This window comes from Petromyzon marinus, chromosome 1 (assembly GCF_048934315.1).
Source record: "Petromyzon marinus isolate PM22_M1 ecotype Great Lakes invasive population chromosome 1, UKy_Petmar_22M1.pri1.0, whole genome shotgun sequence".
Taxonomy (NCBI): domain Eukaryota; kingdom Metazoa; phylum Chordata; class Hyperoartia; order Petromyzontiformes; family Petromyzontidae; genus Petromyzon; species Petromyzon marinus.
Window position 1 is genome coordinate 26,823,796 of NC_133667.1, and position 16,374 is coordinate 26,840,169.

Below are 16,374 nucleotides of genomic sequence, written 5' to 3' on the forward strand. Positions count from 1 at the left end.
TAAGATTTACTGCAATATACACCCGTCCTTGGATGGGCAAAAAAGCTAGTTATCCATATAAGAGGAATTGTAAATGTTGTGGGTTCACTCTCAAACACACCCGTGTGTTGAAATAATAACGAATTTGCATGTTTGTTTACGTGACAAACTTACTAATCGGCTATGTCGGGTGGTGGCGGGTTTAATGACACATTTATATTGACGCGATCTAACCCCCACAAAAAAAAACCTCTATTATGAAGGTGAATGAAAATTCAGTGTCTGGCATTGGGCATGGGTGGTGCTGAATCGGCAGAGGGAAGCAATTTTAAGAAAACAACAAAAGGGCCCCCAAGTCTATAACCGTCTTGGGCGACCATCAAGCAACTTAATACAGCCCTGGCCGTAAGAATGTGGATTTACACTTATGACGCAGGGTCACAAACGGAGAAAGGGGCTGCCTCATTGTTCGAACTGAGCGACGCTCTGACTCACGGTTGTATTTACTGTCACACAGCGTTGAAGACATTCGGGTGAAAGCAATAAGTGCCAACACGACTACCTCAGGCCCCGACAGGTCCATGTTGTCTGGTTTATTATTAGAATAGCTCCTTTGTGTCTGCTGCCATAAACAAGTGTATTTATTGAACAAATAAACTTTGTTTATATGAGTGTTACCTTTATGGAAATGAATATATTTTGGCCTTGGTTAGCAGTTCTTGACAAACATCACTTCTGTGGAAGTCTTTCAGGGGTGACTTGAAAATAAAGTTGTCTCTAAGGAATATTGATTTTTCGGGAGCCATTTGCCAAAAAATAAAAACTCAAGCCCTGAATAACATTGAAAGGAATAAAAAGCTAATATTGGTGAAATGCTAAAGGGAGGTGATGTAGTAGTGTGATTTGTGGAAGACTCTTTAAATGTTTAAGGATAAAATAACTAGCCTTTTTGAACTGTTGACAAAATTTAATACAGTTTTTAACAAAGTACCAAAATGTAAATTTTTATTTAAAGCTTTCGTGACTGCAGTAATTCATATTCTTAGCTCTTTCGGTAAAGTCACGTTGAAGGGAAACAATTAAATAAAAAAATATATAAAACAATCACCTCCCTTTATTGTTAATATATATTTTATTATTTTATTGTTTCCCTTCAACGTGACTTTACCGAAAGAGCTAAGAATACCAAAATGTAGTTGGAAGAGGTTTTCTAGGTTTTATTTTACATGAGAGCCCTCTGTGAATGTGTACAGTATTTCCTCGTTATCCACGATCTTGCTATCCGTAATTTTGGCTATCTGCGGATCGCATCTGGAACTGTACACGACTTGATGAGATATAGTGATGAGATCATTGTTACTGAAACCTTCTACTGTGCAGCAGCATCATTTTAGGTCAGTTGATTTAAAAAAACGATTAATATTTATTTACTTTACGTTTATTATAACCATTTTGTATTTTCGTATGTTATAATTTCCACCTATTTAATAGCTCATTTACGTATTTATTTAAGGTCATTCATTAAAATTATGTTTTTTTTTTCGTAGGCCAATGTCATTATCCGCGAAATATGCTATTCACAAGCATCTCCGGACCGTATTCCTCTCAAATAACGAGGGGATACCGTACTGCAGTCAGGATGCTCCTGTTTAGGCCTGAAACGAAGCATTGAATCATCGTTGAATCATACACTCAACGATACAATGCACCGGAGCCATGCATGTGCGAATCGATGGTGATTTGTGTATATTGTATGTAATCGGTTCCCGTGACCCCCTGCAGACACTGGAAATGCCACATGCACAACAATGTGAAAAACACAAAAACATTGGTCCTTGAATCGAACCACAACCCTGAAGCATGACAATTCATGCAATTGCGAGGGTTGAAAATTGTCACAGCTCTACTCATAATATTACATTGTTTTATATTTAGAAAACATGAGGTTGAAATATGTTACATCCCAACTCTTCTCCTTAATGAATTTTCAATATAAAATTAGTAGTAAATGTAATATATCTCTCGGATATGCAGTACTTTGAGTGCATTTAAAACTTATGCACACCATATTTTTGTGGAGGCTGTAGGAGTAAATATTAATCACTGAAAGTTTACGTGTAATTGTGTTTTTTAATCAATACTTTGGCTTGAGAGATTCATGTTTATGGCCTCCTTGAGTTGATGTGTGTTGATTTAGGTGAGCTCTTACTGGCATCACAGATAATTACCTCTCACCACAGGCGCGATATGGATCAACCCACAAATTAATTTAAGAGACACAATTAAAATTCCACATGACGGGTGTGCTCGTTTGAGTCATTGTAAACGTGCTGTTATAAACATCCACCCTTTAATGGTAGGTGGAGCGGTGGCGCAGTGGTTAGCACACTGTGCCATGAAGCTGGTCACTTGAGTTCAATTCCCGGTCATCCCTAATATCGGTGGAGAGTGATATATTAAAGCAGTCCTGGGCCTCCTCTTCCCCAACCTGCTGCACTGCTGGGCATGTTGAAATATTGTCAAACAACCTCTATGACTGATACACCATCCAGAGTCCATCAGCCAGCAGTGGATTGAAAAAGGGCTGGATATCGTTATTTGTTAAACACCTACACTTGAATTGTCTGCCCAGACCACACCGATAGTATTATATTTTATAAGCTTGTGTTAATCACATAGCCGACCCACACACTCTGATACAGATGCCAAACCACATGGCTTTTCTTACAGAGCCATCGTCACGAAAGTCTCTTCTTGCGTGCACGTGTGTTTTAGCATGAAGGAATGTGCACTGATTTTGTGGTTGGCAATGTCTTTGACTGAGGATCCATTAACTGCTATTAAGAACCCATTGACTGTTGGAATAATGAGCCGTGTTGTATAGTCATCAATGCAGAAGTATCAGAACTTGTTTGTGTCACTCTAGAAACTTGTTTGTGACCATATCTCAGGTTGAAGCCAGACCGGCAGGGTGGTGTATCAGGCACAGATAGCCTTGAAGATGAGGTTTTGGGATTGTTGAATGATTTACCCTCAACTTTTAACATGCGAATACTTTTTTTTTATTTTCACGGGGGTAACACAGCATTTCCTTGATGTCACAAGTACATTTGATCAAATACTGTACAATCTTGAATGTCAACCTGGATGGTATGCATTGAGAACAAGAATCTTAAATTGAGCTGCAACGTTACTTCAAACAATTGAACAAAGCCGCTGCATGAGAACCTTTCAAGAGTGTTTTATTCCGTGACCGAACACCCCCTCACAGACATATACCGGGGATCGTGTGACCACTCCTTCACCGCACTCGCCTCAGTTATTTTTTTCTAATGTGAAAACTGAAGCTGTGCGGCGACAATTGTATGCACATTATTACACATTCGATCTAAATGTCGTGCGTAGTTGGTATTTTCAATGCGTAAAACGCCCAGCTCATCTGTAGCACTGGTCAAGGAAGTTTGCTGTTGTGGCCCATGGCCCCCTTTGGCAATTTTCATGCCCCCCATTAGAACCCTCAAACCTTTTTAGCATCACCCTAGCATGGAGGGGGGGGGCAAAGTCCCCCCCTGATAAATGCACAGTACCCCCCCCCCCTCTAAATTATTCAAGTACGTACAGTTGTATGTACGTATGTTGAACTTGTTTCGTACCGTTTGTCGCGGACCATGCTAATCGGAGGTGTGTGGGAGAAGGACAAATTAAACAAAAAAGCGATGGACATCGCTGCCTGCCCTCATACACACAAGGGGGGTGAGAGTGAGAGCAGAATGCACGATAGGCACAAGCAGATCGTATCGTCATTCATTCCGTTTAGCGCTTAAACAAGGTCACGGATGCAGGGTTGCTCCCTCATGGTGTCTGAAGACCCTGGATTCAAAACCTGAGGGTCTAAACAGAGGTGCAGGGGGAAATAATTACCAGAAACAAAATTTTTCACTCGATAATATTGAATGTATTTAATATTAAATATACATCAGGAATCATCTAAGATGACATTTGATTCAAGAATGGTTGTTGATTTAAAGATGTACATTCTTGACAAATCTCAAAAATGGTCTAACATATATCACGGCCTTCTAAAAACATTGAGTACTCAGGGCAACTACCCCCTTTACCCTGGATGTGCCTCTGGTGGCACGTGCTTGTGATCAACTGCTGTGGAGGTCGAGGCAGGGTTGGTGGATCACACAGGCATTGGGGTACATTGGCGGCCAGTAGAAGGTCTGTTGATGCATGTCTCTGATGAATCAAGATAGTCATGGTTTGATTCAAGATCAAAACATTTTTATTGACATTTTGGTGAATTTAGTAGCCACGGGTGGATGCAAAAAAGATATGAATAAAAACACAATTTATTGCCTTTTAAAATTCATTTTACATCGTGTTTTGCTTAGCTAAATTCCACCTCTAAATATGATTACTATTTTGCGATGATCATTACTCTCAAAAGCAGAGTGAGTGGGAAGTGCAACTTTATCATACGTGGCGCCAGAGGTCACTTAAAATGATCTCAGAAGTAGTTCTGTGATATCTGCTTCCATGGGCCATTCTCTATCACGAACGGTTGTACTGCTCTGTGAGAGATCCAAGTGGGTACTTTGCCTCATAACATGACGCCGACATTACAAACAGGATAAAAAAACATGACAAAAAAAATAAAACGATGAAGGCTAAATTACCCAACGTACCCGAAATGCTATCCGGGAGCACCGCTCGTGCCCAGTCCCCGCGTTGGCACTGCGTGTTTGGTGCCGCCGTCGCCGCTGACAGTCGCGTCTTGTTGTTGTTGTTGTTGCGCTGGCGCACGCAGGAGGCAGAGCACGACCGCGTGGTGCGGCGCCGCGCCGTGCAGGATGCACGCGCCCCTGAGAAGGTGCGCCGTGACACCCAGGGCCCCCAGGAGTGCGAGCTGTCCCTCGCCGGGAAGAAGGAGCGAATCCTGTGCAGCCTCGAGGCGCTCGAGAAGGCTGAGCACGTGTGCGCAGCCGACAAGTACCAAGCCTTCATCAACGACATCGCCAAGGTACGGGGCGAGAGGCCGTTCTCGTTTGATGCCCGTTTTGCTCTGGGTTTAGTAGGCCGGGTGAGGTATAGCCCTATGGCTTGGAGGAGAAGAGCTACCACCGCTGAAATCCAAGCAGCTGCCTGTGATTAAAGCCCCTTTCTCAAGTGTAGTGAGTTTATGGTGTCAGCTCTGTCACCTATGACTGGCACAAAAAAAACAGGAACTGTTAATGTGCTTCTGTGCTTCTTTGTACTAAATTCCAGTTCTGATAATTGAATATATCAGTTTGACTGTCATGTGATGAACATTACTGTCTGTGGCAAGGCGAATGAAAGTGCAGCCCTCTATGGTGTAGACCAGAGTTCACTTGAAGGGGTCTCAGTGATAGCTCTGTGATATCTGCTTCCATGGGCAAATCTCTTAACACGAAGAGTTGCATTGCTGTGCGTGAGATGCGAATGGATGTTCTGTCCAACAATGCCGATTGCACAATTTCGATACAAAATTGTGGGAACAGATCAACGTTTTTTTTTTAAGTTAGCGGCCAGGTGACTGTTGGCTGAGCGTTCGACTCAGAAGGGTGCGAGTTAAAATCTTGTCTGGGGGGTCAATTCGACGCATGGTGAATAAAGCTAAACACAGCTTTGCAAAAAGTGAACGGTTGCCGTCTCAGGGAAACCCGACATGGGAATGTGGAATTTTCACAACTGTCTCAGGTCAGGGTCATCTACGGAAATGAGCAACACTGGCTGGTTGGTATTGAGTTGCATAACTAATCACCTGGATTACATCAACAGAAGCTTTCTCTCTGTTTTGCACATAACATTTAAAGTATTGTTTATGTGTGAAAAGTAACACGTGTGCATCGCTGTGCACATTGATCAAATGATGGCTGCACACATCTATAATACAACGAGTTGGAATTGGGATTTACGTGAACCCTGCTGAGATCATGTACACAAAACACCCATATGTAGGAGCAGCGGTGCATACAGTATATAGGAGGTGTAACAGCAAGTAGATTAGTGACTGATAAATGCTGATTGAGTTTTATTCTAATGCAAAGCTCCTAAGATTTCGTCCCACATTAAAACGTTACTCAGGGAATTGACCAGATATCTCAAGCAGAACACGCCTCCAAGAGGTCTTGAAACTTGGCTCTCCTGCATAAATAAATAGTTGCAATGTTTCATACATGCAAGGACACACATTCCCATAGAGGTTTATAGACTCTCGGGACAAGTGCTGTTGGTGAGCACCTTTTAGGCTGGAACGGCACATGAGGGGAATGGTGTGGCTAACATCAAGCTCGGCCACATTTGTCTGGCCGGCGCTGATGTCTACATATCCCAGTGGGTACTCAATTAAGGCTGAGTAAACCTAGAACACTGCACCAAAAAGCCAGCAACCTGAGTTTAATTTCTTGTCACGGCTAACATCAGTGGTGAGTGATATCTCCACTGGTCCTGTGCCACCAACAAACATTGGCCAGTATGTGGTGAAGTATGGCCAAGCAGCCCCCGATGAATGACACGACGCGGGGGAGACCTTCATCTAGCAGTGGGTTGACAAAGAGCCGTAAATTATGACTTTTTACAATCACGTACACGACATCTCAGCTCGACGCAATGAAATAAACTAGTTGTCACAACAGTGTTTTGACAGGTTTTGTTACGGCACATAGTTACTGACCTCCGGTGATCTGATTACGGTGATGTTCTGCTCAAAGATTAGGCTCCGACTGTTTGCCAGACGGCATCATCCGCTTGCAAGATGCTCGGGCCCGCCGAGACGTGTGAGTGGCGACGGGCTGAGCCGGCATGGGCCGAGTAAATGTTTACTCGGCAGTGAGCTCCTCTCCATTAGACCGCCGCTGTTCCGTCGCGGCGACATCAAGTGGAACACCGACGCGGTGGATCCTGCCCAGTCAACTCACCCGTACAGATATAGGTGGTGGATTACCAGTTTGTAAAAAAGCTTTAGGCTTACAGAGAGCTAAAGTATGAGAGGAAACATTACATAAGTAGAAGTACAACTAGACAGTATTGGACATGGCGAAGGAGGTCTTTGTTAAGTTTGGGCGTGTATCAAACGGTCGGTTGTGATTTATTACCGTTTAGATATTTTTTATTTGACACATAGCGTACTTTTCTTATGATTCCAAGGAAAGTGGGAATGTTATCCAAAATCAAAAATATTGATGTCTTTAGACACTCACGCATCACAGGTATAGAAAGGAAAACTGCCTCCCTACAATTGGTTGCTCATGCCACTGCTGATGGAACGAGCTCTATAAGACCGATCAAGAGGATATATTGGGCGACCCTTCAATGCTGGATATACATCTTGCAATATCTGGCAGCACCCAAACTTTACCTCATAACACAATTAACTGTCCCACAGATATAGACTCATCTTAGCCTAGTAGATTTAATTGGAAAAAATATTTTTTTTCTAAATTGTGACTAGCACAACACAACATATAACACTTGGCCGCCTTTCGATTGAAAGCTTTCGTGACTGCAGAGATTCATCTTCTTGGTTATTTCGGTAAAGTCACGTAGAAGGGAAATAAAATAATACAAATGAAACATAATAAAATAAAATTATCTCAAATTTATTATGTTTTATTTTTTATTATTTCCCTTCTACGTGACTTTACCAAAAGAACCAAGAAGGTTGGCCGCCTTTGTATCCCCGTTGATGATGGTGCCACATTACAGCAGGTACTTTACCCCTCATTGGTTGAATTGATCTCAAGGAGATCCAGGCTGGTTTCAGATTAGATTTGCAACTGATGGGCATGATAGAAACATGAAGTGGTTTACAAGGATCTTCGTACAGGATGATAACCACAATGCCACCACTGTATAAACACACACAACATACGTGTACACGTGCACACACCAAGCATGTGTGCGCACTGCACTACATACTCATTTGTTGCTGAGTTAATTTCAATAAGGCCCAGGACCGGTTCTGATATTACTCACCTGATATCTGTGGTCGAGAATCAAACGCGTTTGCGGGGTTGGTCATGCAGTGCACTAACCACTGCAAGACCTCTCACCACCACTTGTACACAGACACACACAGACATGGAAGCACTTACCGCACCAGTATGCAGCATATTCTGTGGCTATAAAATAATAAACACACTGACATTTCAGAGATTTTGGATTGGAATTCATACTAAACTATTTAAACTATTTAAATGTTACCAGTTAAGCCCCACTCAGCTATATCGCTATTTTTCAGAAGCAACCTAGCCACAAATGATTGATCAGTGAAGTGGCTTATGTGGACATTTAGAAATGAATAGCAGCCAAATACTGCAAACGCATGTTTTTTTAAATGTGGAGTGAAAAACTGGAGGACCCAGAGAAAAATACACGTGACCACGGGGAGAAAGACATGCAAACTGCAAATATACAGCTGTCGGGATCGAACCCACGTCCTTCCGCATACCAGGCAAAGCAGTCAAAATCTTGCCGCTGCGTGATTCAAGCAGGTTTTTAAGTGTAGCAAGTTGATGCTCTCAACCTGGTCATCAATGACTGCACAGATAATCCCCCGTCGTATTACATTTGGTTTTTCATTAACTTTGGCCCAATTCCAGCTCTAAAAATGTGAAAATATCTGTTTGACTTTTCGTGCAATGATCCCAACGAACATTGCCCTGCAGCAGGTGGAAGGGAAAGTGCTGGCTCCTAGTACGGACAAAGAGGTCACTCGAGGGGGTCATAAATATATTTCGGTGATATCTGCTTCCACGGAACCCTTCTCAAACACGGGGGAGTTGCTCTGCTGTGCGAGAGTTCTGAAGGAGTGCTCATTACTCGAATTACATTGTCAAATGCACAATCAAGATACGGTTGGGTAAACAGACAAACAAAATATTTTTTTATGAAATCAAAAGCAAACCTCTTGCGGACATTTCCCAAGGAGGGCCATTGGTCACAATCTTCACCGATAAAGAAAGGTAAGCGAGGGTGATGGTGTGGGGACGCAGGAGGTGTGGTGCAGTTTGAGTCCAAGTTCCAGGGGGGTTCCCATGCCAGGTGGGGGTGACACCCCCACAGTCACTACAAGGCTTACCTTTGCTCTTTGAAAACTCCAAAGCCGTGGGGCTGCCACGCAGATTGTCCTGCCGAGGAGGCCCCCTTGGGAATTTTATACCCAGGAACGTCAAATGACAATAATAATAACAACAAAACTACAATATAACGACCTTTGGAAAAAAATATTTACAATATAATAAAAAAAATGCCATCCCCATTAATTTAAAATGTTAATGTTTATTTTATGTTGTCTTAGGAGGTGTTTTAGAGAAGTTGGAGATATATCATATTGACTGTTAATAAAAGTAAGTGGGAATGTAAGGGATGACTGTAATGGATGACGGCCGGGGGTCGAGACTCATGCAAGTATGGCAACCAAAGGTGAGAACGTATCTGAAAGGACATCCACCGCAGAGGTAGGGCGATGAGATCGGCTCGTGTGGAGGAGGTGGAGGGACCGTTAATGGTCAGGGTGATAACATTATGGTTGAGACAAGTATTGATCGTTGCACGGCGTGCTACGTTTTCTAAGAGCTGCTCAATATAAAGCCGAGTCGTGCTTAAAAGTTAAAGCTCAACGCGTTCTTTAAATTGCAAGGGTTCACCGCTTCATCGCTGAGAACAAATCACGATTGTGAATAAGTAAATAGATAAATAAATAGGCCTCCCAAAAGAAAAAAAAATAGATCGTTGAATGAATACGACGCATCACAATGAATTGATTAAACAGTTAATAATTATGGGAAATGGGTTTTATAGATTTATTCATGTTCCTTCCGGTGCCAAACCTGCATTTAATTAGAAAACCCATGGCCCCCTGTAAAAAAAAAAGTGTGGGGCGGCTTTAATTATTTATTTCGTATAAGCCAATCTAATACGTTCAGAAACTTTTAAGTGTAATTGAATTCCCGATGCGAGGCGGCTGCCAAGGTTCGTGCATTCTTGGTCACAAGAGGCTGCTTCATGCTGCTGCTACGTGGAAGCTGTTCATGGGACAGGGGCAGCCGGCTCCCCACCGGGCCTCCGTTATACCGCACAGCAAAACGCCCCTTGGCTTCACCGCGGGTCCCTGACAGCCACCTACCTGCCTGCCTTTGCAGCGATCCTCAAAGCACCGCGCACACCAACCACGGTCTTAGCCGGTGCGTGGGGAGGACACTGAGGTCATGTGCATGTTGCTCTTAGCGCAGTGTGGTCTGTCTTCCTTGACAGATTGATGAGTCAGCCGTAGTTTCTTTGTAACTTTGAAAGTTAAAGGGGAAGGGGGGGCTTCTGTGTTCATATCAGTGGTGTGGGTTATCGATAGTGGAGCAGGAGGTGCTATTGCTCTGAGGCTTACGAGCCAGAGGAGGCCCATGCTTCGGGCTATGAAGAGAAAGGGGAAGGCAGAGACTGGGGGCCCTCCTTTTTTTATTCCTCGTACTGTACCAGGGCCCATGCCATCCACAAGCTACGCCACTGGTTTACATCACCATGTCATTCGTAAATGGTTAACTTAGAGCTCTTTGTCAATCAACCGCTGAAAGCAGGCCTCACCTATGCCGTGTTGGTTGTTGGACAACAGTGCGCGTTTCTGAAGGAGGCCCAGAACTGGTTCACATTTCCCATTGTTACGGATGTTAGCCATGGAAATATAAATTTAACTCAGGCCGCTGGGTTTATAATGCAGTGATCTTAACCACTGCACAACCGCACCCCTCCAATGTTATTGTTTCTAATATACTGGAATAAACGAATTCATAAATTCCAACCGTAACTAATTTTGACAAGTTGCCTTTGTAGTTAGCACTGATACGATTTCCAGCCGCTGTCCTGTGGAATAACTTGCCCCAGCCAAAGGAATGTGGAATTTACACGTCTCGCTCAGGACAGTAAACATGCAATGAGGACCACCTCACTCTCGAATAAGAGAGCACCCTAACTGTTCTCCCTACTTAATAAAAACAGCCCACCTAACTGTTCTCCCTACTTAATAAAAACAGCCCACTTTGATGCCTGCTGACCCAACAGAAGATGCTTCGTTTATACTGCTGTGCTTTGTTTCAGCTGTTTAGCAGCATTAGTAACACATTTAAGTTTGTTAAATTATAGATGTGATTTAATTACTTGAAATGTGGATTTTTGTTCTCATCCGATTAAACATGTTCTTCGGGACTGAGCCTCAGTGCGGTCATTACGAGAGAAAAAAAAACATTTGTAATAACATTTTGATGCAATGTAATGTTTGATAAATAATTCCTGCCCTATGAGAACCAGCCGACCAATCACATTCTCTCGTACCGCATCCCTCCCGTCACAAGCTGTTGGGCTTTGGTTAGGTGATCCTGGACATGTTTACCAAAGTTGGGCGGATGAAAACACAAACTGTACCGTATCGAGTATGCACATCTGGTATTCCCTTCTACGTATTTATGAATTGCACAAGTACTGCTGTAATAAAACAGATCAGTTCATTCCTCGACCAAAAATATAAAACTCAAACATGTGGACTTATTTGGTTAATGCACAGGATTTGTTGGTGCCCTTTGGGCAGGGGTCTATTTTGTTGAATAATCCCTTTTTTAGCTATTGATTTTAAATAATATTCTTCTACGTTGAGGCTTTGTATGCATTACTATAATTGTTGTTGTTTTTATTTTATCTTGCAAAGTGTTTTATCACACTCAACCGAAACGGATAAAGGGAAATACCAAAATGTCACAGCTTTAAATGCTTCGTCTTTTTGGATTATTTCACTTGTTTTCTTTTTGTTTTGATTTTAGAGGGGCAGAGAGCATGGAACATTAGCGGGCAATCAAATAAACGGGGCTTTTACATTTTGGTGGGTTTGCACAATCCTAGTAATGTGGCCTGTGTGTTGGAATGTACGTGCGTTTGCATGATGTGCGTCTGTGTGTCTGTGTGCAATGATACATATAATCTGCTCACGTAGGGTTGCCGGCATGATACGTATTTGTGCGTATGCGGGAAAGAAGTGGTGTAGCAGATCACGGCGCTGTGCTGTCACATGGGTTCAACTCCTGGATATGTACCGGTATATGATCAGTGGCTTACGTAACGTATACGTGGTGTTCAGCAACGTCGTCTGAAATGAATAGCTGGTGCAGTGTCATCATCAGCATGAAGCAAAGTTAGCCGTGTGTAGTCCCGGCCATACCATCCAATCTAATCATCTGCCCTGCCAGATTGCAATAGGGTTTCGCTCAGCACTTAGCTTCCTGTAGAAATAAAATAGGGTTGTGTGTGTGTGGCCTGTATGAGTTGTACCTGCGGTGATTGCTATATCGGGGAGACAAAGCGACATGTCTCTGACCGAATTCGCGAGCACAAATCAGATTTGAAACACGGCAGAACGAATTCTTCTGCCGTAGCTGATCACTGTTACAACGCTGTGGGTGATCACGATATAACTTTCTCCGATACCAAGGGTATTTGCAAACCCACGGGTTTTTATCAGAGATTTGTTCACGAGGCAATTCAGATCTACAAACACAGACACAATTTCAACCGATAAGATGGTTTCAAATTAAGCAACCATTGGAAAGATGTTCTAAATCGAACCAAACATTAAACTAATTTTCAATGGTACAGTATATTTTTTCAAGTAGTGGTACCCAAAACTTTCGCAGCTTCTTAAAATTCCCTTTTCACACCATCAATATGTAAACTCCCCCTCCCCCCCACGCCGGCCTGCACATGTTCACCCCCTCTACACCGTTCATCATGCTAAGTCCGCCAATTAAATGCTAATTTTTATGCTAATTCCTTTGTCAAGGCACCTTAATTCCTCTCACACAGCTTAAAGGTCGCGGTCTGAGCTTGGCTGTGTTCACTCCAGCGCTGTCTTCAAGACAGTCTGGTCCCTTCACCTGATGAAGGCCACTTGTGTTGTGGCCGAAACGTCGTGATTTTTGTTTTATTTTTTTTACCTACGTGACTTTACTGAATAGAAGCAAAGAGTATGAGTGTGATATGGTTGGGTGTAACTGTAGGTCCGTTTCTGTGTAAGTGACGTGTGCACGTGGTTCTGTGTGTGTTTGTGCATGTGGTCGTTCGCACGCCTGTGTACAAGGTCGCGCGTGAGTGTCTCTTCGTCTCAATATTTTGCATGTGTTGTACATGTGTACAACATTTAGATGTGCCTGCGTGTGTGTAAGGGAGACAAAGGTGGTCGGGCGTGGTGCTGGCCACCTAGTCCCTCGTGTGCCGTTCTGGCCTTAATAATTGCTCACTAACAGCACTTGCCCCAAAGTTTTGTTAAGGCTCTACGGGGAATCTTCGACTTTGTTCTTTGCCACTGTAGTTCACTCGTCTGTGGACCGCTGGTATAGTGGTTAGCACACAGTACCAAAACTTCGGCATACCTGAGTTTGATTCGCGGCCTTGGCTAAGATCAGTGGGGTGTGACATCTGAGTTTATTCTGGGCCTCCCCTAGGCAGACTCAGCATTAAATTTGTATTTGGTATCACGCGTAAACATCATCACTGTTGGGGAGACAAAGACGGTCGGGCACAACGCTGGCCACACCATTCTTGCACCGTGCCAGTGTAATTATGTTGCTCGCTAACAGCACTGGCCTCAGCAGTCTTATTTCGGTTTTACTTTGTTTTAGTCCTTTGTTGATTAGTGTGTGACTGGATGGATCTGTCAGTGAGTGTGTGCGTGTGTGGTCAGGGAAGAGACTCTCGAGGGGGCAGGCACTGATGCAAGGAGGTAACTCGTGTTTATCCGGCCTGGTATCTGAGAAAGCGCTACGGTATAGGAAACAGCTGTCAGCAAGACCTCGCATATACAAACTGTGAATATGTGCCCATCCTTACGCAATTAAAGTATGCTGTAATGCGTTGCAAAGTTAAGCATGCGCTTTGACAACGAATGAAGGGAAAGGCTTATGTTTTGGCCAGTTGGATTTCCCAAGTCTTCATTTGGGAAATAAATGAGTACCAAATGTGTTCTCTCTCTCTCTCTTTCTCCAGAACTTTGTGTGAGTAATCCAATTCTGTCATTAGCGACCCCGGTCAGAATTACAGGAAGTAGTGTAATCTTCAAGGATAAAAAAAACCGAGGAGATTTAATGTCTTAAAAACATTACTTTATATTTACAGTATATCATTTGTAAAAACACTGACATTATAAAGAAACGTTATATATTTTAATAACAAATGCCCTGAAAAGGCTGTATGGTGGTAACAGAAAAAAAATCCGCTCGGCAAAGTACAGACAGACACTTTTGTTCGATTTGCCTGGAGGCAATTTGGCAATCACATCTGTTTCATGCAGCCGTGTGTTATGCCTTAAAGCTGCAGTATATACAGGGCTGCGTCTCGTTTCCCTTTTCCTCGGCCTCCTTAAATATGCTTTTTCAACTGTCTACAACGTTTTTTTTAAAGTCCATAACCTTTTTTTCAAAATGCTGCCTTAAGCCTTAATTATCACCCTGGCGTAGTGTACGTACATTTTTGTTTCGATTAGCAGCATGCGATGCCATTGACATTTTTTAAAATCCTTTAAATACTTTTTTTTGGGGGGGGGGGGGGGGAAACTTTTTTTTGAGACATCGAAATATTTATTCTATACAGTGTACATTTTAAGTATTATTTTAAGCTCTGCATTTTCAAACCGTTTTTCATCCGGATAGGTTAAGGCAAGTCAGAGTGCTAATAGCAAAACGTTAAGATCATTTAAATATTATAGGCAGCAAGGCATCTAGTTTTACATCAACAAAATTAATAGCCATGCACGCCGCTGCTTTGGATAATGTCTGTCATATGCTTTTTAATGGTTCCTGGAATGTCTTGCTCTGTGACCTTACCGCAGAGCTTTCTGACAGCCTCCGGTAAACCTTTTAGAGGAGGCATGCAACACGCGTTAGGGTGCAAAAAAATGACACTCTTCCAGCCAAATCGCACTGCTTTCTCTTCAAAACAAGAGCAGACTGAATGGGGTCTACGTGTCTGTAAACAATATATAATGGGGAGTGGAACTGCAGCAGTTAGTGCACTGTGCTATGGACCCGACGACCCGCGTTTGATTCCCTGCTCAGGACCTAATATAAGTGGGCCCTTATCTGAACTAATCATGGACCTCCTCTCGGTCTACTCAGCCTTAAATGAGTGGTGCAGTGTGTAAACTTCAGCACTGAAGATAAAAAGGCTGCCCTATGTGGTTTTGGCCACACCACCCCGCATTGACCTTAATCGGTGCTCGCAAACAAAACTTGCCCAAATAGTCTGTTAAAAGCTGTATGGGGGATCTTTGTGTGCTCTTTGTATTGCAGTGTCTTGTTCCGATTGAAAGTAACACGTAATGAAATTCATGGCATCATCTTCTTTCCAAAATAAAGTAGCCAGGTGAATACATCTGTTGTCACATGCAACATTAAAATGCACGATTATACGTTACTTTAAACTTCATGTGTAATGAAATACAGGAATATAAAAAAGATCGTGTATTAAAGTAGCAATTCATAATGTCACAATGCTATTGCTGCTACGTCCTGTTTATGTGGCTTTTAAAACATCCCAATGTTTTTGTGAGTTCTATTTTATTTAGTCTGCAAGTCATATTAAAAATGCTACTGACCAAACTCCCATAGAATGAGTGGCCCCAACGTGACCTCCAGTCCCACTAGAGAGCAGCCCATCCTGCAACGAGAATCACACTCACCACTCGCACTCACCAAACACTAACCACTCACCTCTCATCCCACTCACAGTCACAAGATGAACTTCCTAGAAACTCACCACTTAACTGCGACCGACAAATGCAGTGTGTTTACCTCCTGTGTACTGTGGCGGATGGCCCACCCATTGCATAGTCACGGAGATCCAGGACGCAGTGCCACACTCACGCTGTCAGGAAGATGGTCATGTTTTCTAAAAATTATTGTTCAAATATCAAAGGTGATGCATGGGTCAGATCTAATCCCGTCGTCGAATGCCCAATTCGTACGGTTAGATTGAGCCCACGCTTGACTCCAAAATTGGCCTATGCGGTGGGAATGTGGAATTTATGCTCATGGCACAGCACCGCCCAAGCAGAGATGAGCACCACCTCATTTACGCTCATTCTAGCAGGTAAACGCTTTCACTTCGATGTTTTTACTACATCATTGTACATTTTATAGCTGTGCCATTCTTTTAGCTCAAGGCTGCTATCATGAAGGTTCCACGTTTGATAGACTATTATCATCTGCAGCAGTTTCTCAGTAGGAGGGGGGGGGGGGTCGATGTTGAAACGTGACTTTACCCAGTTAGATTATTTGCAAAATAACTTATTACAAATTTGGACCACGATATTGCCACAAATGGGCCTACTGTTTTTGA

General features: G+C 43.0%; 1 protein-coding gene across 2 annotated transcripts in view; it reads left to right on the plus strand.

Moving 5' to 3' along the window:
* The window catches only part of LOC116939017 (ras GTPase-activating-like protein IQGAP1), a 117,891-nt gene that overhangs the window by 94,004 nt on the left and 7,513 nt on the right, over positions 1–16,374 (plus strand). For both annotated transcript variants that reach the window (XM_032946888.2, XM_032946879.2), the window contains exon 34: positions 4,793–5,005. In XM_032946888.2, coding sequence (XP_032802779.2) covers positions 4,793–5,005 — 213 coding nt within the window. The remainder of the gene's footprint in view (positions 1–4,792; positions 5,006–16,374) is intronic.